The sequence below is a fragment of the Nylanderia fulva genome, unplaced genomic scaffold (assembly GCF_048542155.1).
Source record: "Nylanderia fulva isolate GAGA-0341 unplaced genomic scaffold, ASM4854215v1 Scaffold21, whole genome shotgun sequence".
In the NCBI taxonomy this organism is placed as follows: Eukaryota; Metazoa; Arthropoda; class Insecta; order Hymenoptera; family Formicidae; genus Nylanderia; species Nylanderia fulva.
In genome coordinates this window covers 2,110,538-2,136,240 of record NW_028190275.1, presented here as the reverse complement: position 1 = coordinate 2,136,240, position 25,703 = coordinate 2,110,538, and the positions used below count along the sequence as shown (strand labels likewise).

Here is a 25,703-nt window from a genome sequence, read left to right as displayed (position 1 = left end):
GGAGAGAAACCTAGGGAAATTTCATCGCGCCGAAGAGCGCCGAGAATCGCCGAGGCGAAGACCGAACGTAAATTCGCAACGATCCGGAAACTCGCCGCACACGGTTTCTCGCGAGTTATTTTCCGCGCCTCGTACTCCGCGGAGTAGTTTCGTCCGCGTGCGGCGAGGAAGAACGGCGACAAGGGTTTTCGGCCCGCGGGGACGAGGTCTTGAATCTTCTCCGGCGAGAGGCGCCAGACAGGTAAAAATAAACCTATTCTCGCTTTATATTCAATGCGGCCGCGTTCGAACGAGCGAGATTTGCGCAGCGCCGCGCTACCGGATCGATAATTGATTACCGTGTGCATCCACCGTTCTAACCTAGGTCTCCGTGAATATACGTTAGATTATTAAATGCTTCTTTATATATATATGTATATATATAAGCACGTATATATATATACATACATACATACATATATATATATATTATTGAGTGACTCGATAACGCGATAACGACGTCGTTCAACACGAACGGCCAATTCGCTGACATAATTTAATCGACACGGGACACTGGAACGGAACGACACGGTAGATTGTCGCTTTTCTTTCACGATCGACGAGAGCACAGTGGTATGCGCATAACAATCCTTGACTGACTTACCTGACTCTAAAGGTCAATCTCGATTTCCTCCGAGATTTAGCTTAAGGTGACTCGTGAAACGATAATTCCTGTATAATTAATTATTGTATTGTTCGCGCTATTTTTATACATGAATGTATAATGACAATTTCCGAGTGAAGTTTTTATTTTTATTTGTCTGATTCCTATTCTGCCGCTTTATCGTTTGGTACACATTCGACTTGTGCGTGGGATATCTACATTAAAATTTATATTATTTATTATTATTATTAGCAATGTAATCCAAGAGTTACAGTTGATATGAAGAATCATGTAGGTGCACCAGAGCTAATATTTTTGTGAAACAATGTTTTTGAAGTGTTAAATAATTTAATTATGTTAATTGTGTGTTAAATATGTTAATTGTGCAACTTGATGTAACATTATTAAAGAGTTTATGCGAGTGTGACTTGTCGATACCTCAACTGGAGCATTTTCTTTGATTTGCAGAACTAACACAAGATGTACAATGGCATTGGACTTCAAACTCCACGTGGTTCCGGAACCAATGGACATGTTCAGAGAAATTGGGCAATTGTGCGTAAAAACAAAGATAAAGTTACTTACAAGACGGACGATGCAAAAATCGACCAGTTGAATAAGCAACCGAATAAAGAAATTCTTGATCATGTCAGAAAGAGAAAAGTTGAAGTCAAATGCGCAGAGCTGGCTGACATTTTAGAGGACCAAGGGTAAATATTTATAAATTGTATTCTTTATTTTTGTTTTGTCCCAATTTTTAATCTAATAAGTCCCTTAACACTTTGTGTCATGTTAACAATTCATTTTTTAAACATGATTATGTTAATATCTGAAATTTTGGAACAATCAGTAGTCATTAATATACATAAAATTTTTGTCTTTATCAAAGATAATTGTTGATAATCAAATACATCTTTAAACTGTGCTTTGAAGCCAAAGGCAGGCAAAGCAAATCCTATTACAGTTTATAATCTAATTAAGTCTGAAAGAACAGTAGTTATATAGGACAATAATATAACTCTCTATCGAGATTTAAGTTATTCAGTATCATATTTTTACAAAGTACAGAATAAATATAATATAAATATATATGTATGTGTGCAAAAAATAGAAGTACATATGGCATATGTATATATGTGTCTCACAACATGTGACTTAAATTTTAATAACAGATTATACTCAAAATAGTTAATAGTTATTTGAATGCAGAATAGATATGAATACAATTTCATCTAATCTTTGATGCAAATTGCAGATTTACGAGCGAAGAAATAAACAACAAGGTGGAATCCTATAGAACATTGTTAATGGGGAGTGATATCAAACCATCTATGCCACAGGATGAATTCGGCCGTGTTAAGTAAGTACATTTATTATCCATTTCTCTTTCTAATTTTCTCTTAAACTCAAAAATTTTAGCAAGCTTATAATGAAAATAAATTATGCGAAAAGTAATATAATGAAGCACAGAATATGTTAATAATAATTGGAATTTATTAATCAAAAGTAAATTAAAAGTGAAACACAATTTTGTATAAATAAAATAGGTATAATATAATATATAATTGTTTGAAATAAATATAAACATATATAAAAGAAGGGAATTTGAGGTAGATTTTGGATAAATTAAGCGATATACAACATTTAAAAATAAATATAATGGTTCAATTTATAACTGAGAAAAAGATGGGCTAATAAAATATTATTTTATGAAAGTGCAAGACATTTTCTAGAGGAAGAATTTTCTTCTCTTTTATTGATTTGCTTGGCTGTCAGCCAAATCCAGGATAATCTCGACGGCGCGGATGCTATATGAAACATTATATATAACGTTACATTAAGGATGTCTGAGCTTTCTGAGATCGTAGAAACATATTTTCGTTGCGGCTTTATTTGATCCTGCGATGAGGCAAAGCTTTCTCAAACGCAATATCGGATCGTGAAAAAATGTTTTACGATACATCTACATCTATATATAATATCTATATAGCTATCTATTTATTAACTTTATGAAACTAATTCTTGGAGAAGTATTTGAAAAATATGTACCATCTTTGAGACATTCTTGTTGTTTTTGTAGATGCAATTTAAATTTGATTTTTTTGCTACATGATTTTCTATATTATAACAAATTATCAATTATAATCTTGGTTACATTTATGTATAACATATAGTTGTAATTAAATGCAAATTAAAAGTAAAATTAATAATACATTCACAAGGGATTATAAGTTTAAAACTGCAGAAATTAAAAAGATTTGATGATTACAGACACGCATTTGAAAATTAAATATTTTAATTTTAAACAAAAGTGTTATTTAAGAAGAAATACTAAAATTTTCCAAAATAAAAGAAAACTATTATAAAAAAATAGATGACAAAAAAATTAATTTTTTCAACCTTTTTGTGTAGAGTATATTTTATCAAAATGCATCATTATCTTTATCGATAATATTACTTAAAAAACAGGAGAAAAAAGGATAATGAATTAATAAATTATTAATTATATATAGAATGATAAATACTTTTCAAATTTAATTATTTATATATATATATATATATTTATTATATATATATTTTGACAGGAAAATGCGTTTCTTTTGCGAGAGGATACAATCGATTTACTACAGAAACGATTAACTACTGTACCAATACCCTTGACACGAGTTTCTTTCTACTCTCGATTAATATGCCAATTAAAATTGCTGCTTTAATATTAAACTGTCGCCAATTGGAGAAATCGAATAATACGAGTGTGAGAAGATTTTCCGAGTTTTAAACGATACATGAAATATCGCGAAAGGGCGGGGACGCATTGCATTCCTCGCCAGGAGAGATCGGGGGATAGGGGTGTATTCGCGATATCGACGTACCCCATGGCGCCGGCGCCAAGGAGGGAGAGATGCATCGGGGGTGAGTACCCGGGGGGGTGGAGAAAGACGAAAAGGGGGTGGGAGGAGAGCGAGGGGACGCAGCATCCCTTGCTTTTGGTCTCCAACTTCTCGTCAGTGCGAGGATGGACTGATGCATCCAGCGGACGCGTCCTGGTGTCGTCGTCGACGGGTGGTGCATCGAGAGTCAGATTAATCCGGGGGGGGGGGGAGGGGGTGACACCGGGTGACACCCCACCAGGGAGGAACATGTGACGCGCGACGTGATTTGCGAACAAATCACAAAAGTCTTCCATTAGCGTTTAATTAATAATCGCGGCTATTCCGCTCTTCCAGCTCTTCTAGCTAAGTTTCAAGTTAGAATATAAATATAAATATATATATATATATTTCGTGATAAGATATGAATTTTAAGTCTAGTCTCTTAATGTCTCACGGGAGCAAGTGGCCCTTCACGCCATTCATTCAACGACACGAAGAGGATATTGCATAGAATGGAAGTTATAACCGAACCGAGAGGAAATCTCTGTGAAGAAGCGTGTGTTTTATTCGAATTAATCATAACGCACAAATATCGACTATTAATCGAATAAGCAGTGTATATAATCAGAAGAAATCTTCAAGGAATCGTATATTTCATCGAGGAATGAACTATCAATCATCACACTATCGATCATCACGTCTTCCTAAATTATATATTTCAAATACATGTGGAAAATATGAAACAATATAAATATATATTAAGTGTTTTTTTGCAAAGAAAATTTCAGTAAGAAAAATTTATTAGACAAAATTATATTGAGAAGGAAGATTACAACATTTGCATACATAAGTGTAATCCTGGAACAAGATTTTTACAACGAGATATATATGAAATAGAAATAATCTGAATTGAGCAGAAGAGGAGATAAACACAAGTAAAATATATCAAGAAAAGAGAAACAAAAGTTTAAATTTATCGACATTTACTCGAGAAATAAATTTTATGAAGAATATACGTATACAAAATACAGTCTTCCATTTGTAAATTACAATTTTTATTTTGTCAAGAAATGAAAAAGAGAGATGTGGATGGAGAATATTAAATCTTTCTTACATCTCCACGTGTCTCTCCGCCTAGAAGAAATTTGGAAAATTTTTTCTACGAAATCCATGTGTCTCCAAGTCGTCGACGTTTAACATGTCGACGGTACATCGCTAAGAAAAAACGTCTTGCTTCGTCCTGACAGAACGAGAGGGAGGAAAAGCACGACGATAATGATGTGCCTGGGATTTGAAGTCTTCCTGAACTCTATTAAGATGCATAGAGCAACTTTTCGCCGATACAAATATACACATTAGTATATATATTCTTCCACAATATCATATAGAATAAGAAGAGGAAGATTTAACAGACAACGTGAGTAATAATAAAATATATAATATATATCGCATACATAATATAATATATAAATAATCTCTATTATTTCTGACCAAAGAAAGCAAACGTTAATAACATGAGTAAAAAATCGATACGAGACAATGAGAAGAATATTGAAATGGAACATAACGACGTAAAAAAAGAGAGGAACGTGTCATTGTCATCGTCGCCGGATGATTGTTCTAGCTAGAAAAGCCGGGATACAAAAGGCGGCGACGGTAGCTGGGAGTGGGAGAGGGTTATTACCTTCACCCGTAATCTTCTCCCCTCACACCTTTTCATCCCCTTCTACTTCCCTCGCGAAGGGATTGAGCTATTTGCGCAACGTGGGCCAACCGACGCTTCTCGAGCTTCTCTTCAATTAGCAGCCTAATTATCTTACCAAGATTATGCACCATCGGATCTTCCTTACTTTAAGAATACATCAAATAAATTTAGCACGATAATCATCTCGATTATTAGAATTGATCCTCGAATCAGGGATCAGTGTAGATAATATATATAAATTAAGAAAATCCGAGAAAATAGAAAAAACAAGAATCTAATAAGAGGTTCTTGAAACGGATTAAAAGAAGATTGGTCACCAAAGAAGTCTCGGAGAAGGGTGGATTCACGCACGAGGAAATTATCCGAGGAATGACGATGTCGGCGACGGTGTCACCGGCGAAACCCGCGCGCGGACGCGGTCCGGCTGACTGGCCGGGCCTTCTTCGAGACGCTCTGGCGTGGCGGCAACTTCCTGCTGGATCGGCAAAAGGTCCAGTTGAGACGATCGCGCAAACGCAGGTTGCATCACGCGGCGGCCAACAACGGCGGAAAGAGGAAGCACCAGCAGCAATTGTTGCAGATGCAACGTCAGCACTGCTGTTGCTGCCAGCGCATTCAGCTGCACCTGCTCGCCGGACGGCGAAGCAACGTGCGCTCCGTCGTCAGGTGAATCCCCTTTGTCGACTTTCAACTTCATCCTATGACCGTTTATGTCCTCTCGCGATTTTTTATCGCGATTTAAAGATATATTTTAATTCTTTTTTCTTTCTATAAAGTTGTAATTTTATATATAAAATTTATGTATAATAATATATGATTTTTATATAAAATAATTTATATATAAAAGACAGTAGAAATAACACAAACAAAATTTTTGCTTGTTTTTAATTATATTAAAAATGCAAACGAGATGTATTCTTTGGATATATAAGGTTCTTTTGATAGTTTATGTTATAAAATCTTAATGTATGGTCATAGGATTGAATTACCGATGGACATAACAACCTACGTCTTTAAAAATAGCTTTTTATCTACATATTACTTTCTCTTATTGAAGAATATTATATTTTAAAAAAATATTTTCAATGAAAATATCGATTGCAATCCAGAGTGAAAAGGAGACTGAATAATACTGCATTCTGCTTCGGGGAAAAATTTATATAAACGCGTACTCTTAATCAAAAACTAATTTTATTTTAATGGTATCTTAATTTAAATCTTAATTTTGTAAAGACTAGAGTTTACAAAATAATTTATTATATATATTTTTAATTTTTAAAATCTGTTAATGGTAGATTTCTATCATTTGGAGACGATTTTTCCTCAGCGAAAATATCGAGAGGAAGACCATCAATTTTTGCATGTTTCCAATTTTTCATCATATATCTGTGTAACTAAGCCTTAAATTAAAATTCTATTAAAGTAAACTACCTGAAATTAACAGAAGAATGTAGTTGTGTTAATATTTTATTTTCATAAGGCTTAGTTTCCGTAAAAGCCTTTATTTTCAACTGTTTATAACTCGACAATTATTAGTGCCTTGACATTTTTGCTGAGAAAAAATCGTCTCCAAATGATACCCAGAATCTGCTATTAGCAGGTTTTACGATAGTTCTAGGACACCCTGTATATGATAATATTATTTTATGAGAATTTTACATTACGAAAGTAAGACAATATTATACATATATATAATAAAGAAATATATTGAAGTTACACATACACAGAGAGAAAATTCTCCTTTAGAATTTACCCTAAAAATCATAGTAATTGTAGAATAATATGGGATTGGAAGATTTTTATAAGAGTTTCTTTGATTAATATTTCTTTTTTACTACAATAAAAGATATGAATATCTACCACAATAAGATATAAAATATATTCGATTAATTTTACTATATACATATATTCATATTTTTTATTGTGATAAATATTAATCAGAGAAATTGATCAAATTCTTCCAATATCTTCATAAAAATATTATCCCATGATTACCATGATTTTAAGGGTAAATTCTACGAGAAAAGTCTCTGCATGTATATGTATCATAATTTAAATATAATTTTCTATACGGGTAGAAGGGGAGATGTACTTAAATAAGCGAAAAATTAAGTTTTTATTTATTTTCCTCAAATTTCAGGCAAATTAAAAAAATGGAACTTGGTGGATATTTTCCACTAATAAAAAGTATACTTATTAATATTTTTAAAAAATTATAATTTTTCCCTTTCTCTTTAGAAAAGAGTAACTCCTCAGGGAGGGACATATAAGAGTATATGTTTATATAAGGAACCCCTTCAATTTTCGATAAAAAATCAAAAATTGTTCACACTTCCTTAGATACACCCTATATACACATTAGCCCTCTTTGATGTACTCTCCGTTCGTTTACCGGTCGACTTCGGCGCCGGGTCGACAGTGATTCCGCTCTACGGCGCAAAGGGGATGCCAGAAAAGAGAACAGCTGGATTGTATTGATTCCGCCGTGTTCCGGCAGCGTGCGTGCAGGCGCGCAGGGGTGGCTCTTGCTCTCCCTCCCGGTTAAACCCCCCCTGGTGTTCGGCGCTTTTCACCTCCGCAGGAAAAGTAGAGTGGAGTGAGAAAGAGAGAGAGAAGGCGATTCCCGCTTGCCATTCTACTAACCGCCCTGTAGTAGTGTGTTATGTCATTAGCGTCGCGACGCCCGTTTTAAGGACGACCTCGTTCATCGTTCCCGTTGTTCTCCATCTGTACAGGGTGTTGAACGTCTCTCTCGTCATCCTCCTCCGAGGAGCGATCCTCCCCCGAGAATGACAGTGAAGATCTCGACTCGGTACTCGATCTCGTCTACTCTTCTTTTCTTCCTCCGTGAATCAGAGTCGCGAGTGCGTCAGGTCGACCTGAATCTCGATAACGTTTATCTGTAAAAATACAGTGACTTAATATTTCGCTGAAAGGAAAATAGATACTGGTTTCTTCGATTTATTACATTGCATTTGCATTTCTCTGTGTGATCCAAAACCATCTCGATTATTTGATAATTGGTGAACAGAAGAGAATGTACGATTCTCTTCACTAATTGTACATAAAATCTCATCTTTGAAAATAAGTGTGTTATCTGTAAAAATATATCGCAGTTTGTAATTTTGAAAATGTAAAAGTGACCGTCGAAATACAAAATTTTATTATTTATTGCGCTATTAAATTTTCGTATCTGACATTTGATAATAATTATCTGTCATCCGTGACATAATCAGCTGTGAAATAACGTTAAAAAGTTAAATGAGATTCACGTGTTCGGCGAGAGCAAAAATGTGCAAGACAAATAATTTCCACAAGAATTTTATTATGTAAAAATATAAAATTGATTATCGAAGCAATTAATCTTTTAATGCTCTTTTGTAAAAATTTGATAGAGATTTTTGAGAGAGAATTATATCAAATATTCTCTCGCTTCTGAATTGATAACAATTATGTTGTAAAAATTTGTTTTTCTTAGATATTTTCTTCTGCATTTTTAATTATAAAAGTTACATCGATGACTAAAACAATTTATTTCTAAAAAAAAATTGATTTTTTTTATAAAAATAATATCGAATACTGACGAAAACAAAATTATCTCCTAGCACCCTTTGCTTAATGAAAACTGTTAAGTCCGAGATTAGTTTTATCATTGAAAAAAATGAACCTGTTAAAAATGCAAAGATATCTTTTTGTTACTTATTTTTAAAAAATATAATTAAATAATTATTTATTAATATTATTTTTAATTATGATGTCTCAACAACTAAGACGATTTATTTCTCAATTAGCTATTAGCTAAATATTAGTTATATAGCTAAAATTTAGGTATGATTAATTCAGTTCAATTGTAATATATGGACAATTAAAATTTAGCTAATTTTTTTCTCCGAGAGAATCCTTAGATTTTTACAATCAATATTATAAATAATAAATGAAACCATTGTATATTTTAATAATTTCTCATTATTATACATGACTAACAGAGGCTTATCTTTCAGCGTACGGGAGACACACCAGATCGCCGAGGCGCAGCAGGAGAAGAATGCGAAGCTGCGCGAGGCGTTCGGCATCTCCGAGTTCTTCGTGGAGGGCAGTAGCCTAGACCCGGAGCGGCACGCGCGCGAGGCGGAGGCCCGAGCCGCCGCCGCCGCCGCGAGCAAGGTCTACGAGCTGGTGCGCACGCCAAGTCCGGCTCCGCCGCCGCCAGCCGCCTCCGCCGCCTCCGTTGCCTCCGGACGCGGCTTCCGCTGCGGCCTCCGCCTCGGAGAAGAAGAAGCGAAAGCGCTCCGGCAGCACCAGCACGAAGAAGAAGAAGGCCAAGAAGCACAAAGCTCGGGAAAGGTATAGCAAACGTAAACGGTGCGCGTACGGCTCCATGGAGGCTGGATTCGATTCTTCGGTGTGACCTTTTGACCGCTGTTCTTCTTTTCTTTTTCTTTCTACTTTTTCTGTCTCTCTCTTTTTCCGTTTCTTTCGTTCTGTCTCTCGTTTTTTAAGTATCCGGTTCTTCGAGATGCGAATCGAGGCTCCAAGACCGCACACTCGACCACCCCTTCATATTTATATACCCGTTTCCGGAAAACTCTCCAGAAAAGAAAAATGATACGAAAGCGACCAGAATCCGAGTAGAAAGTCTCCTCTCTTTCTCTTTCTCTTTCTCTCTATCTTTCTTTCTCTCTTCCTATAATCGGTTAATTGAGATTTTGCAAACACTCGTTCTGTCTCTCTTTCTCTTTTTTATTCTTTTTTTACGCGCGTTAGCTGGAATACTCTGAAAATACAGAAACTGTAAACTCATGACTCACCACCTACTGTCTCATATCCCGTACACCTTTCTCTGTTTCAAACAGAACTGAGGAGGACTGAGTGCCTACCCAGTAGGCGCAGTAGGTAAGTGTGGTCGTCGCGAATTAATTTGCAAAAACAAAAAAAAGAAACACACTCTTCAAGAAAGTTTAACGTCGAAAAAGAACGCGATTAAGGCGCGATATCGATAGGATTTTCTTTGGGGATTTTCTCGCGATTAGATATCCCTCAACAAATGTTTGCTATTGTTTCGTCCTTTTTATTATAAATCAGAGTTGTATAACTAAGAATCATATCTAAATTGCTCCTCATTAAAACTACGTTAAAAATATAATTTTGTTCATATTTTAAAACATGTAAATAATTTTTATAGAAATATGTATATAATAAAAGAGTTGTGGAATATTATGTTAAATTTAAAGAACCCTGAAGACGTTGACAATTATAATTGGCAAAATGTTCAATGTTATAATATAATATATATTATAAATTTTATAATATATCACGAGATAATATAAATTTTATAAATCCGAAAATTTTTAAGAAAAAAATATTTTCTTTATAACCCAAAATGTTGTACAGTGAAGAATTTAATTTTTAAGTTTAATTTTCAATATATTTTTTGCTTGGTTATGACTCTGATTATGTACAATTACTACCAAATTAAAAAATAATTTGATGATGATTATATTTTATGATTTAATATGCTATATTAAAATATGTTAAAATATATATTGTATTATACATTTTCTAAATTTTACAAATATCAGAGGCAAACATTTGTCAGGGATTGCAAAGTATTGTAATAAAAAACGCTGATACTTGCAGAGTAAACGCAAAATCAAGTCAAGAAAATTAAAGAGTAGAGAAAATTGCGCACAAAAAAAAGATAAAATGAAAATCATACATTTCTATCTCTCTGTTGTTGTTTATCGATGAAGCTTGTTGTTAATGTCATCTCTCTATTTTTTTCTGACAAGTCCGTCCCTATCGATGGTTATCAAGGTAATGCTAATCCCATATTTATATCAATAATCCTCATATTATGTATTATATATATATATATATTATTCGTATACTTGTCTTCCGTTGAAATCTTTGTTGAAAGATGTGGTTTTTTTCGCAATTCCAATCTGAAATTTCGAAAACTCTTCCGCGAGTGACAAAACCAAATCTTTCAAAACGATCGTAGTCGGTTTGTTAGCTATATAGCCGCGATTATTATACAATATTATGCAATATTGTCAATATATTTCACGCATCGCTATATGTATATTACATTTCTCTCGTTATTATCACTTTCGAAATTAATTCAAAGAATATTTCCAAAATACTCGAACTTAAGAGGAGTTTATATCGCACAAATTCTACATCTATTGTAAACTTCTTTTTTATTTCGAGATATGCGCGAGATATTTCTCTCTCAAGTTCGCTTATATATCTTGGAAACATTCTTTATAAATAAATTTTATTTTTTTATTTTAAAATCGAGTTGAAAAAAAGAAAATTGAACCTTTGTTCTCTCCGGTGAATGGCAAATGTATTTTTAAATTTATCGCGAGAAATTGTATTTTTTTTTTAAAGTGGGTAGAACTTGCGAATAAATAACGTATACGTTGATATATCGATAGAACGGAACATCGGTTTTCACATACACGTTGTGTACTACAGAGCTTTCTTTATATATTGTCAGCACAAAGGTATGCACACTTGTCGACAGGAAGACGCCCACTGCAAGATCTATATAAGACTAAATATCATTTGATAAAAAAAATCCTAATCGCCACGAGACTCTTTTAACGATTGTTTAATCTCCACTTTGATAGGTCCGAAAGTCCGGCCCCCAAGTCCGGCAAGAAGAAAGAGAAGAAGAAAAAGAAAGAGAAGAAACACAAGAAGACCGAAGTTACGTCTTCAGATTCCAGCGAGAATTCTGACGATAGCAAGTAAGAGAATTGACAATAGACTTAATTGAATTCGCGAAAGTACAATATATCATTTCTCATGTTAATTGGAATACTTTTCATCCTCTACCGAACATCATTCTCGATGTAATATTATTAATAACTCAATGTTATTAATTTTACTTATTATTATAAAATTATTATAAATTATTGTTATTATAAAAAAGAAAAAATGTCGAGTGGCTTAATTTAAGGCATACATAACTTAATAAAAATTAATTATAAAAATACATGAGAGTGATAATTGAAGCAAATAATATAATGTATATATGTAAATATATGTGTGTGTGTAGCTCATCTGAGGCTGAATCAAAGAAGAGGAAGAAGAAGAGGAAGAAAAAGCTCAAAGTTGAGGGAAAGGACAAACATGAGGTACGCATAATGCTTCTAAAAAAGCTAAACGTAATTATTATCTTTTCGTCTCTTCTCTCTCTTTTTCTCTCTCTCTATCTCTCTTTAGACATATATTTATATATACTTCGGCACGTGAAAGAGTAGGTGCATGACAACGTCTCTCTAATTTATGTTCGTTTCTTCGGAATTTTCGTTAATTCGACGTGTTAAGTAATCATCATTATTATTATTATTATTATTATTGTCATCCGATATCTCTTGAGTTTGCCAATCCCCTCGGAAACAGTAGCATGATCATCTCTCTCCGGTTTGCTTCGTCGTTTTTACGTAAATACGATTTTTCACCTAATTTTTCCAGTTTTTTTTTTCGACAGTTCATTATTTCAAAGTATAAATCTCAGTATTGTTTGTAATTATTCAGCGCCATTTGACAGGAGACATTCCCTGAGTGAGTACCAGATATGCCGCTATTCAATGTAATTTCTAATTTTGTGGGTTCATATGTACTCGTGTACTCTTTTTCGAGTTTTTACCGAATTTTATTGTCGTGTTTGAATAAGAGCCTTTCTATTTCTCTCTCACTCGTTGTATGTCGAGCACTATATATTACACATCAATTACGGAAGATCAATCTCGGAGACTGCTTATTCTTTAACGAGGGATTGTGGAATATATTCCTGAAAGAAGATTATCACAATTACAAAAACAAAAGAAGAAAAAAAGAATAGAAAAATAGGAAAAATCGAATTTTGTATTCTAAAATATCTCCTTAAATTTGTTGCATGCCCTGGAAAAGCGTCGCAACTCAAGATTATCGCTTCTCTCGAATTGCATCAACTTGTATTAATTTATTTTATGTATATATGTCATTTTTAATACTAAAATAAGAGTAATCTTCCAAAAATAATATAATAATTAAAATACATTATAATATAATTATATGAATTTAATTTGCAAAAGTCATATAATAGATTGTGATATAATGGTAACAATATATATATTATTATATTAAATTAATAATATATTTACTGTCTTTTCTCTTTCTCTCTCTCTTTCTCTGTCTCTTTTACATTTTATTCTATCCAAATATTTAAAACAATTTATTTTTTGAGTTGTCTTTTTCCAGGTGTACACCAAAGTGTATATATTATAACAAATAAGCTACTTTGCTTCTTATTTTCTATTATCTATAATCTAAAACACTATCGATGATAACTGCTAATTAGAAATCCCGAAAGGAGCAGACTCCGGAAAAGTTCTTTAAATACATCCCTCTTTTGTTGTATTTTTTAAAATTGTTTTCTTGACGAATGCATGATCGATGTTCACCGATCAAAAACAATAAACAATATTGATCCATTTGATTGAATTTTCTTATAGAAAAAGAAGAGTTCGACTAAACGGAAACGTCAATCATCCGAAAGCTCCACAGATAGGTACGTCAATTACTCCCTTCCTTTTTAATTTTTATACATACATATTACTGATTTTTATTTTAAAAATAACTATATACTTTCATAATAGTTCACTTATTTACTTGAATCATTGTTTATCTAATTTCTAATCCGATTTCTTAATTACAGTTCTGTGGAAAGACCGAAGAAATCGTTGAAGCATGAGAAAGGCACTGCGGTTGACAAGACATCCAGAAACGAAATTTCCGAAAATGTCGCGACTTCCTCGCGGGAGCCTCCTTCTCGATCAGTCCCGATCGCCGAAACGTGCAGATCGAACAATATCTCGAAACGAAACCCCGCCGTTGCCACCATCAACCACTAAGTCAAAGAAAGACTCCCCGACCAAGAAAAGCACAGCGGAGAAGCGAGATAAGTCGCCAGTCGGCCACAACAGAAGTTCCCCGCTATCACACAAGCGACACAGGTCATCTTCTAGAAGCAGGGGCGACAGAAGGCGACAGAGGTGGAAGGTCTCCTAGGAGATATTCGAGATCGCGTCGTGCTAGTCCATCTCCCAAACGAAGATGGGGATACTCGAGATCGCCCAGAAGGCACAGTAGATACTCCGTGTCCAGGAGCAGGAGTCGCTCCAGGTACGATCGTTATGGAGGATCTTCCCGTAGGAGACCCGCGTCACCCTCGAGACGCAGAGACAGCCGATTCTCGACGTAGATCGCGTTCACCGAGGCGACAGCAACGTCGACGATCTCGATCGCGATCCACCTTAAGCTATTCGCCGGTAAGAAAGAATCCAGAGCGCTACAGAGACATCCTAGGAGGACCGGAAGCAACGGCAGGATCAGAAGAGGAAAACAAAAAGCAATAAAAAGTCGCGTTCCACATCACGAAGCAGAAAAACCCAACAGATAGCAGTTGCACCTAGGGTGAGTCTGAGATCGTCGAGCGAGGACGAAACCGATCTGGTGGACGACGAGCAACCCTGGCAAGCAGCAACAGCAGCAGCAAGAAGAAGACGAGGAGAGGACGAGAATTATGGAGCTAAATACTTTAAAACGATTGCAGAGCGGTTTGGCAGCGAAGGCGCGGGAGACGCTAGAGAAGAAGGTGATCACTCCCGTAAAGATCAAGATCGAGAGGCGAGAAGACAGTGTATTAGACATCGCTCTGCCGAATGAACCGCCGAAAACCATCGCACCAATTCGAGATAGATCCGAGGAACCGGTACAACAGGCTCTTCCGAATCATTCAATCGCCTGTGTCCAGTAGATCGCCCTTCACCAGCTCTACCTCTCACTCGAGAGGAAGCCGCGATCAAAATTAGATCGCCGAGCGAGTCGCCACCGCCATTGCCGTTACCTCAGCAACCCAGCGGAGAGAAGGTCGAGTCTGCACCACTTCCCAGCGGCGTGAAGATCAAGATGAATCGTCGATCATCGAGATCGCCAAGTTTCTCCGGCAAGAAAGACTCGACGCCGATCACGTCGACAAGGAAAGAGCCAATATCTAAAAGCAAATCGTCTTCTCGTTCTCCCGCGCCGATCATGTCTAGAGAGGATAATGCGACGATGAAATTACGTTCGCCGAGTGAATCGCCGCCGCCATTGCCATCCAGTGCTTCGCTAGCTAGGTCAAATCAGCGCTCGAGATCGCCGAAGAAGAGCAAATCGTATTCCAGATCGGCGTCGAGGTCGTGCACGAGATCACCATCCGTCGCGAATAAAGCGAGGTCTTCCAGATCTCCATTCGGAGACAAGAAATCGCGGTCTCGTTCACGAGGCAAGAAATCAGCCTCGCCAGATCGGCGACGATCGACCTCTAGATCGGCCTCCAGGACGAAGAAATCGTCGCCCAAAGTCAGAACGAAACGCTCATCCCGATCGAGATCATCCTCGACGGAATCGAAGCGCACGAGCGTGTCGAGGTCGCCTTCTAGATGCAAGAAATCCGCCTCGCGGTCCAGAAGCAGAAATCGATCGTTGTCAAAGAGAAGATCGCACAGCCGCTCGTCTCTGTCGAAGAACTCCAGAAGCAGATCGCTGTCGCAGAAAAGATCACGCAGCCGTTCACTATCTAAGAAGTCTAAGAGTCGCTCGCGATCAGCGTCGAGAACATCCAGGGACAAGGAGAAACGCAGCCGTACGAGGAGCAGTTCGCGTTCTTCCGTTCGGTAAGACTTAGCTATATGCAAATTTGAGGAATAACTAGTTAATTAGTTAAAAGTAACGAGTATAAAAAGTTAATAACTTTTAACTTAGTTATTTTTTAATTTATCAACTTTTTTCCTAAGTCAAACATTTTTTCGTCTTTGATTGCCATATTATTTTTTTTTTATAAAATCTTAAACATTGGATAATTAAATTTTTAATAAGAGATAATCATTCTATGATGTATAGTCATTCTTATAAGAATTATTAAATGAAAAAAAAAATAAAGATGCTATTATTCTTTATTTTTTTATAATTATAACTACAAAGAAAAAATACATTCCTATATAAAAAAATTAACAAATAAAATATTAAATTAAAAAATTTTAAGTTATGCTTAACTCAACTTTTAACTGAGTTTTGTGTTCATGCAACTTTTAACATAAATAAATTAATTTGATAAGCTTTAAATCATTTAAAAAAATAATTAATTAAATTATCTAAATTAATATAGACGAGATTGTTGAATAATAATGTAATTTTCCTTCTTCAGCTCAAGACATAGTCGAAGCAGAAGCTTCTCCAGCTCGTCAAGATCGTCGAGCAGCGTCTCCAGTCGATCATCCCGTTCTAGCTCAAGCAGTTCCGCCTCCACCAGATCACGTTCGCCGTCTATACCCCGACGTCACGGTTCACCCAGCTTCCTCGACAGACGGCGCATCACGAGGTAGGTATCGCGTGTAGGTCTGCTATTCATCGTGATAATTTATATATACAGGTACATATATACATATATATCACGCATTCTACATGCGCGCACACGCGTGCACTGAAATCGTGAAGCTACCACCGTAATCGTAGATTTTAATATTTGCCACTGTATCACAGTTGTACACTTTTTTTAATTTACGTTTTTTCATTTTCTTTCATTAAAGTTTTGTTATAGTTATCATTATACAATTATCTCGTAATGATTGATATTATATTATTGCAATCATGAAAAATGAGAAATGCGATTAAAAGAATTATTCAAAAATTTGATGGAAAAAAGATAATAGGACAAAGAGTTACTTCTTAACAAAACGGTCGTGTTGAGGTCTCGATCAAGTTTCGGCTTTCGATATGCTAATGTTGTGTTTATTGTGTCCTACAGGGACAGATCGAGGGACAGGCATAGAAGATAGAGTTATGGCACTTCAGCATATTTATATATATATATATATATATATATATACATACATATATATATAGCAATAGGAAAAGTCTGATATATAGACTTTATACATATAAACGATTAATACTTTGAGTCAGGGTATTTAATTAATCCACAGGAACATATCATTAAAAATTTATTAATATTTCCCTCGGTATAGAAGTAGATTTTTTTTTAACGCTGAGCAAGAGTACTAAGAGCTGATTAATACTTTTTCGCCGCCGTTTCCACAATCGCGTATTAGTGTGGACATTTGAAGTAAATAAAAAAAATGTTCGTACGATCAAAGTGACCCTGGTCAAAGTATTAAGCGACGCGATGAATATAATTCTAATATGCCGATAAAAGATGAATGTAATCAAAGGTGACCGATTTACTTGACAAATGTATTAGTGTGAAAGCGTAGAAACTTTTATGTAAAACTATGACCAAATATTATCGCAACCGTAATTATTAGCAGTCGTAATTATTCGCAATCTCGCTCGTAGAATATAATAATTTAGCTTATAGTTGATCTTTTATTTCGCGTACTCTCTCGGATTTTTCATTTGTAAGATTTTTTTGCCTCTTTCTAATTCCTCTTCCCTTCCCTTTCTTTAATCAATTCACTCTCGTAGCTCTCGATCTACGAATATTGTGTGTAGATTATATAGCATGAGTGTATGTTTTAAATATTGTAAATTAAATATTGTTTTCAACACAGTAGGAGAGAGATAGGTTTCCTTTTATTTTATTATCAATCGCAAAATAAAACAGCTATCAACAGAGACAAACTTTTTTTCCTTTGTTATAATTTCTCTATTTTTAATTTCTTAGTTATTTACATTTTTACGGTTTTCTCGTCCCTCGCTGAAATTCTTCAGAGAAACATTTCGCAAACACAGGTGAGTTATTACATTTTTATTTTGAACGTCCCCCGTTTTTATAGCTTGCTTAACTTATTTTTTTCATGCTGCATGTGCATTTTACTATCTGTTTCTACACTTTTTTATCATTATCCATTAATATATTAATCGACATAATTAATAAATGTTATTTCTAATAATTGATAATCATTATTTATAAATTACTTACATTATTTAAAAAATGTCAAATTTTATTAAATATTTAATAATATCTCATATATAATTATAATTAATTTTATTCATAACTATTATTGTTATCATTTGTGATTAACTTGATTCTCTCTCTCAATATAAATATAATATCTTTCTCTTGCTCTTTCAAGATTGATATGTGTTTTCAAGTAACATAGCTTTCTTTTTACAGAGAGAGAGAGAGGAAAAAATATCGCAATGTGCTAACATATGTTTTCGTTTTAGCGCGAGGAAACGTCCGATTCCGTATCATCGACCCACCCCGACGCCACCCTCGTCGCCGAGTAGCAGCAGACACAGCAACTGCTCTAGTACCCGTCATCGATCTAGCTGTTCCGCGAGTCGCAGCTCGTCTTACACGCGTTAAGATATGCGTTGTGTAAAAAAGAATGTTCCCGGATCTCGGAAGCGAGAATATTCCTCTTCATACACTAAGACTCGGAAGCGGCGTAATTCTTCTTCACCGACCTGATGGAAGTCGTCGAGTTTTGGAACAAAAATTGAAGGAATCGAAAGATATTCTGAACAAGAGTTAAGGATCTGTTAAGTTTTTTTCTGAAATGACAGATTCACGAAATGTGCAGGCATATAGAATTATTTTTTGCGACATTCTGAAAGTCGAGTTTTAACGAAAATGTCAAACCATAAAATTTTCAGATATTTATCTGAAAATATAATCTATGAAAAACTTTGTCTGAAGGGCCAAGTCGACTTTCAGATATTTTTATGTTTGCAAGAAAGTTTATATTAATTTTATATGAATTTAGGGTAACGAATTGTAATCCGAATTATTTAGAATTGTGTAAAGGCAGCTGTTGATCATTCGTTCATTTTCTCTCAAGTATTATTCAAATGGCGTTTTATTTAATGCATTTTTTAATTTCGTACGTTTTTAATAGAGAGGAATTAATTTTTGAATGAAAACGTCATTCCGAGCATAGTGCATAAGTATGAATCCACGTATGCATTTCATTTTTTCTTACAACACAAAGTATCATTCGAGATTTTCTAGTCATAAAAAAAAAGAAAATTGCAAATTTCGGTACATTCGATGGAGACGTCACATTGACATCATCCATTTAATCGATCTCTTAATTTATTAAGATATTATTTGTCACATCAATTTATTTCGGAACGCGTAATCTTCGTGATCATCGTTAGTATTAGCAAATTATCGCGAAGGAAATTGAATATCAATGTAAATTTTAATGTATTATACTCTATATTTTCCTCTCTACTCGAACAAATTCGTATTGAAATGGTGCAGCAACTTTATCTAATCTAACAATTTTCTCTAGAAGAGATTTTTTTATTTGAAAGCAAAAATTTGAAACAAACATGCAAAATCAGAGAATATTTTAATAACAAAATACGAAAACTTTCTTTCTCTCTCTATAAAATGAAGTATTTGCCTCTCAATCTTTAAAAATGTAAAATTCTATTCGGAATGTTTGATGACTCGCTTCCAAATTATCAGTAATTACAATTCGCTCACTTTTACGTAAATGTGAATAATAGTAGAGAAAGATCTAGGTTGAGCGTCTTCTATTTGCTAGTCACGTTGTGTAATATTTTGATATATAGTTTAGCGATCATTCAAGTATTTATTTATGCAATTTTTTTTTTTTTTTTTTTTTTTTTTTTTTTTTTTTTGCAATTGACACTAAACACAAAGTCTTATACTCGTCAACGAATCTCACGGACTAAGATCTCTTTAGACAATCTATAATTCCTGATCTAAAATTCATGATAGAATTCTGTTTATAAATTTTATATGTCATGTAATGAAGAAAACTTTTGAACACATCAAATATATATATATATATATATATATACATTAAAATATCATGAAATATATATATCATAAATATATACATGTTTAAAAAATCTTAAAATTATAAATAGAAAATTCTGTCTTGAATTTTATTGCGAATTATAGACAATCTATAAAGAGGCCTTTAAATTTTTGTGTATTCATAATTTTTTAGTGCAATGTTATAATTTGTTCTTTTGTACATAGACAAATTCTTTCAGAAAATTCTGAAACAATCAAAGTCCTTTGCGTGATATTTATAGATCATATTGAATATTTATGAGTCATTTGATTCATTCTTTCACTGTTTTTGCATATTTTATTTCACTTCATTTTTATATTTTTTATCCGCAGATTTATAATTAGTTTATATATTGTATATACACATAAGAATTATAGAAAATACTCTCTAAGTGATTCTAAAAATAATTTATTAATAAATATTATGCGAATTTGTCGGCCTCCTGACCCTATAGAGCAAAGAACAATTTTAAACACGCAAAGGATTTATATATCCTAGCTCAATAATATGTACAATATACATAATTTATTTATTTATTTATTTATTTATTTCTTTATTTATTTATTTATTTATTTTAATAGAGCAAATCTCTTAGTTTTAGCGACCGTGGTATGTAATACTGCAGTCTTCTTTTACACGCGATATTCGCAACTTGAAGAAAATATTCTAGTCTATAGGAAGATGTTGTCTCTGGAGCCTGTAATTAGGCCGGGCAGCAGCGTACCAAAAAGACATAATTAGAACTTCTCTAGTCTCAACGTGCGGTTACGCAAAGTTAAGTCTTGAAGATATATGTATGTATAGGGTTAAAGAAAGATCTCCATACTCTTGGAAAGTCTAAATCGCGTTTAATTAGATAGAAAAAACTATGTAGCGCTAGTTCTCACACTTGTAAACGACTGATTCCTTTTTAACGAAGAAATCCCTCCGATTACTGATATTAGGTCATATTATAACATATGAAATGTTGAAAGTATGTGCGATTCTATAAAAATATATTTTCAATTTTTAATATTTTCTCCAAGTTTTTTCTCACACATTGTATGAAAATAGTTTCATATTATATCAATAAATAGTTTCATATATATATTATATAGGAACGCAAATAATTATTTCATGTTTTCGATTAGATATATATTTTGTTTTTTAAATTATTGATAAAAATTGTCCTTGTAAAATCAACATTTTATATGCCTAATGACTTAATATAATTATTCAATCAACTGTTGAACTCCATATTATAGCGTAGTGTTCTTCGCATTCGAATATAGTTTTTTCAGTACGACGATTGTGTAAGATCGCTCCTTCCTCGTTCATTTCTAAATATACTGTGAAGTTGGATATAAAAATTAAATTCGAAGACATTTGTCGTATTCTGCGATATTATTTATAAATATTTCTAAAAATGATAAATTCTGTACCACTTGCGGATGTATCGAAAATTGGTGTGCAAGAAAATTACTTTCAAAACTCAAATTATATTAAGAGCAGAGAACTCTGATCTCTTTAAAGTTAATCATCGTGTTGGGAGGAATTCAACGTGGCTTTTGTGAATCCGGTGTCTGTATCCGCTTATGATTTACAGCCATCGAATGTTACTGTCTCGTTAAAATGAAAGAAATTCGGATATATCTGTAATATACTCTGTATTGTTGTTGTGTGATTAAATCGAAAATCTTAAACGCATATATATCATATTTTGTTTTTGAAAACTTCCACATCTCGTAAAAGTATATTGAAGATCGTAAAATGCGATTATACAATTGATATATTATGACTGACAATATAAATGAAATAAAAAAATACACAAACAGTGCTGAATAAATGTCGACATTCATTAAGTTTAATTAACGAAATATAAAATTCCAGTTCTTAAAAAAGAAATAATAATTGTAATTGACTAAATGAATAATTTAGAAAAAATATGTAATATAAATAATTTCTATAAATAATAAAAACAGTTGGCATGTAAATCTTTATATTCGTATTTGTATACATATATATCTAATATCTATCAAAACGTCTATATAATTGCAGAAAAATATATATTAATTATATATATATATATTATGTGTAACACAATTTCAATGTACATGATAGATCAATATATTCTGTACATTTCTTAGACAAACATTAACAAATTATAACAATGGAATGTATTGTTCGTTTTGTACAAATAATGAGTATTGTTAGCATACATTATTTGTTTAAAATACTTTAGCTCTGATTGATAAAAGTCATTATAAACGTTACCTGGTACATATAAAAAAGGCACATCACCATATTTGCACACTATAGTTACTATAAATATCTATAACAATGCAATTGCAGTAAATTGTATTTTTCTACTTCTCTTTTGAAGCTTTCGCTCTCTTATTTGCAAGATAAATAACCCATACAAAACCGACAAGATTCACCATTAAGACCCTCAACTAGAAATAAAATAAAATTAATAATTCCTTATATTTTTGGTCAGTGTTTTAACATAAATTTTATAAAATTTCTGGTATAAAAAATTAATATAAATAGTAAATAAGCAATAGAAAAAAGATTTTCAATAATATAAGTACAAATAATATTATTTATAAGGGAAAAATTGTTATATATATATATATAAGGAAAAAATAATTCACAAATTTCTATAAATAGAAAAGAAATTGCTAATTAAAAAAAATTATTTAAGTTTAAGTAAAAAATTAATCTAAAATTAAAGGAATATAAAAAAATTATTCTGACAGAATATTATATGAATAATATATAATTACCATTGGTGGAACATATTTTATGTTGATAAATTGGAACAGCGTCAAGTATTTTAAATTAGCTGTTAACATTGGTAAATATAATTTTTGCATCTGAATGGTTGCCATCCGATGAGATTTACCCTGCAAATAAATCATTATTTAGCATGAAAACGCAAATTAATGGTTTTTTAACTTAAATATTGCTCAATAACTATTTACTTATGTTTATTACTTAAATTTAAATTACTATATTACTTAATTACAAGTTTTAAATTGTTCATATTATTTAAAACAATATAAAATGTAATAATTTGTAAAAACAACTGTTAGTTTATGATTAGATTCTATTGATTAGATTCTATACCTCGAAGATGGCAAGCATATAAAGTGCAAGTGCCTGGAAACATGGTGTATAAAGGAGTCTCTCTATCAATAATATTCCCAGAGGATGTCTCGTGAGTAGTGGCACAAATGTGTAAAAATAATGAGGCACTGGTCCTCCAAAGAATAGGCTACAAGAATATTTGTGCATGAAAATACACTTTTGAATTCTTGAAAATCTGCTTCGTTAGGAGTGTAAACAACAATCTATAGTCTACCCAAACAAAGCGAAGGCAAGGACACTGTCTTCATTAAGCTGTCTAGCACCGGTCAATTTCTGAGATGCTATATTCCCAAGGGCTGCAATGATACAACTGAAAATAATTGTTACATTTTACATTTTAATTGTCCAATTTAATAATATAAATTAAATCAAGCGTAAGCCTCTAAAGCCTCATTTGTAATATACTTATATATGATTAGATATCCATCAGAAATATATAATTAAACATTGTTAATTACAGTTGCTAATTAAAATGATATAGATGTTAATCATATATATGATAATTTTGTATGTATAACGAAATTTTGCATTGGTTTTACCTAGTTAGAGCTTTCGTTTTCAAGGGACTGGTGTAGAGTCGCTGGAAATATGCGCCAACCAAACTATAAATAATATTGCTGGGCTTGGAAAGTGACATTTTTTCGAGTCTAAAGTATCTTCTATCTTCGATTCTGGACTTGGATCTGAAAGAGACGATTCGTACGATGATTCGCAAAATAGATATCAACACGATCAGATATCAAAGGTACAAAGTTCACATCATTTTTTTTACATCTAAATGGTCGAAAATAATTTACTTCTAAAAAAGCACTGCAGCACATATCTTGGACAAATTAGATTTTGTTTTATATATCGAGTGATTATATTCTGCATTTTATATAAAGGATACACAGTAATTATAAAACAATGAATTAGGAATTATATGAACGATCGAATAATTTGTACGAACTGTAAATTTCCAACACTTATCGATATATAACCTTTCGATCAAAACTTGCAACTCGAATGATCGTCAACTATAATTTTTAAAAATTTATATTTCGAACGAAAAAAAAAAGAATATATATAATCTGTGGAATCTATCAAATTTGTATAAGGTTAAATAATAATATATACAATTAATTCATAGAACTCCGAAAAAATTCGTGAAACTTTGTATACATCGTTTCGTTTAGAACCACAATAATTTTGACAGCTCATCACTGTGCAGCGTGTTTAAAAAATAGGTTTTTAATGTCATTATAAACGTGTATTTTGAAAAGAAGATAAAAGAATGCAATACCCCCGAGTCTTGTTTGTCGGTGACTTCGGTCGATTTTAATACCCTGACTACGAAATGTCTAATAGTCTAATATGCTTCGAGTGTCACGTGGTCACATGTGTTTATGTTTGTGCTTGCATACGCATCGTATGCATGTAGAAAAAAGCTTTAAAAAAAAAAAAAAAAAATATTTTTCGAGTAAAAGAAAGGTGCTTATATAAAAAGTAAATTTAACATGCAGAAATTACAGGCTTGAAACATTGACAGATTTTAGCACGATAAAATTTGAAAGAGAGAAATTACGCAAATTACACAATTCGTGTTAAAAACTGTAAATTATGATATGTGATTACGCATGATATTGCAATTATAATGTTAAAGATATTAGAGTTATGTCATTTTTATTTTATGGTTCGAATGAAATGAAAAACGTTGCATTCAACAGGACATAACCTATACAAGCTTATTAAATATAAATATGATACAAATTATATTATAATAGAAAAATATAGTATCTTCTATAATTATAGAATCAAAATAGTTTTTATAATTGTTAACATATACAACTGAAAATTATTTATATTCATGTAAATTATGATAAATATATAATTTATTCATGTACATTCTTTTGTATTTATGCGATATAATATTTATATATTTCTTATTTTCATGTATAATAATATAATATATATTTTAAAGATTGACTCTTTACTTATAATCTTATGTCTTTTTTGCAGCTAATAAGTAATATTGATTGAATCTATGCACTTGAATTTGTATATAATAAAGTAATAATTACATAAGAAATGGCACAAGGAAAGCTGAAAGTTAAAACAAAAGTGCCAGCATCGGTAAAGACAAAGACAAAAAAGATTAAAAAAGGTCCTGCTATTCAAAGACGTGGAAGTAAGTAATATAATAAGAGAAGACAAACTTCTCGAGAATCACACAAATTACAAATATTACAGTGTTGAAATTAATTATATACTAATACTGAAATTAATAATGTACTATAGTGTTTTTAATTTTTTAAAAGATGCTCCGGTACAGCCAAAGAAAACAAAATTGCAGGAGACGCAAAAATTAAAGAAAATGATTTCAAAAACAGTGAACAAAACTATAGAAGACGAATTGCGAGAGGCAGCTATGAATGGGAGAAATACCCTTGCAAAGAAAGGTGCCTCCAGCTCGCAAAAAAAATGATATATTGATGACTGTTGTATTATGTATGTATTAATAAATTATATATATTAATGAA

The 25,703-nt window shown here is 32.8% G+C and overlaps 3 protein-coding genes across 11 annotated transcripts; 2 read left to right on the top strand and 1 right to left on the bottom strand.

Moving 5' to 3' along the window:
* The first annotated feature begins 45 nt into the window (after positions 1 to 45).
* Srrm234 (Serine-arginine repetitive matrix 2/3/4) lies at positions 46 to 21,741 on the top strand. Its single transcript, XM_029309457.2, is given in 18 exon segments — positions 46 to 241; positions 1,112 to 1,353; positions 1,899 to 2,003; positions 9,223 to 9,430; positions 9,432 to 9,565; positions 11,857 to 11,976; positions 12,288 to 12,366; positions 13,729 to 13,784; positions 13,932 to 14,049; positions 14,051 to 14,257; positions 14,259 to 14,459; positions 14,461 to 14,580; positions 14,582 to 14,743; positions 14,745 to 15,005; positions 15,007 to 15,036; positions 15,038 to 15,933; positions 16,464 to 16,637; positions 18,446 to 21,741. Coding segments are annotated over 17 exon segments (3,243 nt in total). The 5' UTR covers positions 46 to 241; positions 1,112 to 1,123; the 3' UTR covers positions 18,588 to 21,741.
* On the bottom strand, positions 20,579 to 24,556 carry LOC114936311 (peroxisomal membrane protein 2). 3 transcript variants are annotated; one of them, XM_029309480.2, is made up of 6 exons: positions 24,467 to 24,556; positions 23,724 to 23,867; positions 23,399 to 23,494; positions 23,164 to 23,311; positions 22,821 to 22,940; positions 20,579 to 22,487 (listed from the first exon to the last, which is right to left on the bottom strand). In XM_029309480.2, exons 2-6 carry the CDS (start codon positions 23,819 to 23,821, stop codon positions 22,401 to 22,403), a joined length of 549 nt encoding a protein of 182 aa, XP_029165313.1. In that variant the 5' UTR covers positions 23,822 to 23,867; positions 24,467 to 24,556; the 3' UTR covers positions 20,579 to 22,400. The 3 variants fall into 3 exon arrangements, with proteins under 3 accessions (XP_029165313.1, XP_029165316.1, XP_029165315.1); XM_029309483.2 differs by lacking the exon at positions 24,467 to 24,556 and adding an exon at positions 24,301 to 24,368; XM_029309482.2 differs by lacking the exon at positions 24,467 to 24,556 and adding an exon at positions 23,982 to 24,064.
* LOC114936313 (uncharacterized) lies at positions 23,742 to 25,703 on the top strand. Of its 7 annotated transcripts, none has more exons than XM_029309488.2 (3): positions 23,742 to 23,929; positions 25,183 to 25,351; positions 25,482 to 25,703. In XM_029309488.2, exons 2-3 carry the CDS (start codon positions 25,252 to 25,254, stop codon positions 25,646 to 25,648), a joined length of 267 nt encoding a protein of 88 aa, XP_029165321.2. In that variant the 5' UTR covers positions 23,742 to 23,929; positions 25,183 to 25,251; the 3' UTR covers positions 25,649 to 25,703. The 7 variants fall into 7 exon arrangements, with proteins under 7 accessions (XP_029165321.2, XP_029165319.2, XP_029165324.2 ...); XM_029309486.2 differs by lacking the exon at positions 23,742 to 23,929 and adding an exon at positions 23,955 to 24,076; XM_029309491.2 differs by lacking the exon at positions 23,742 to 23,929 and adding an exon at positions 23,957 to 24,040.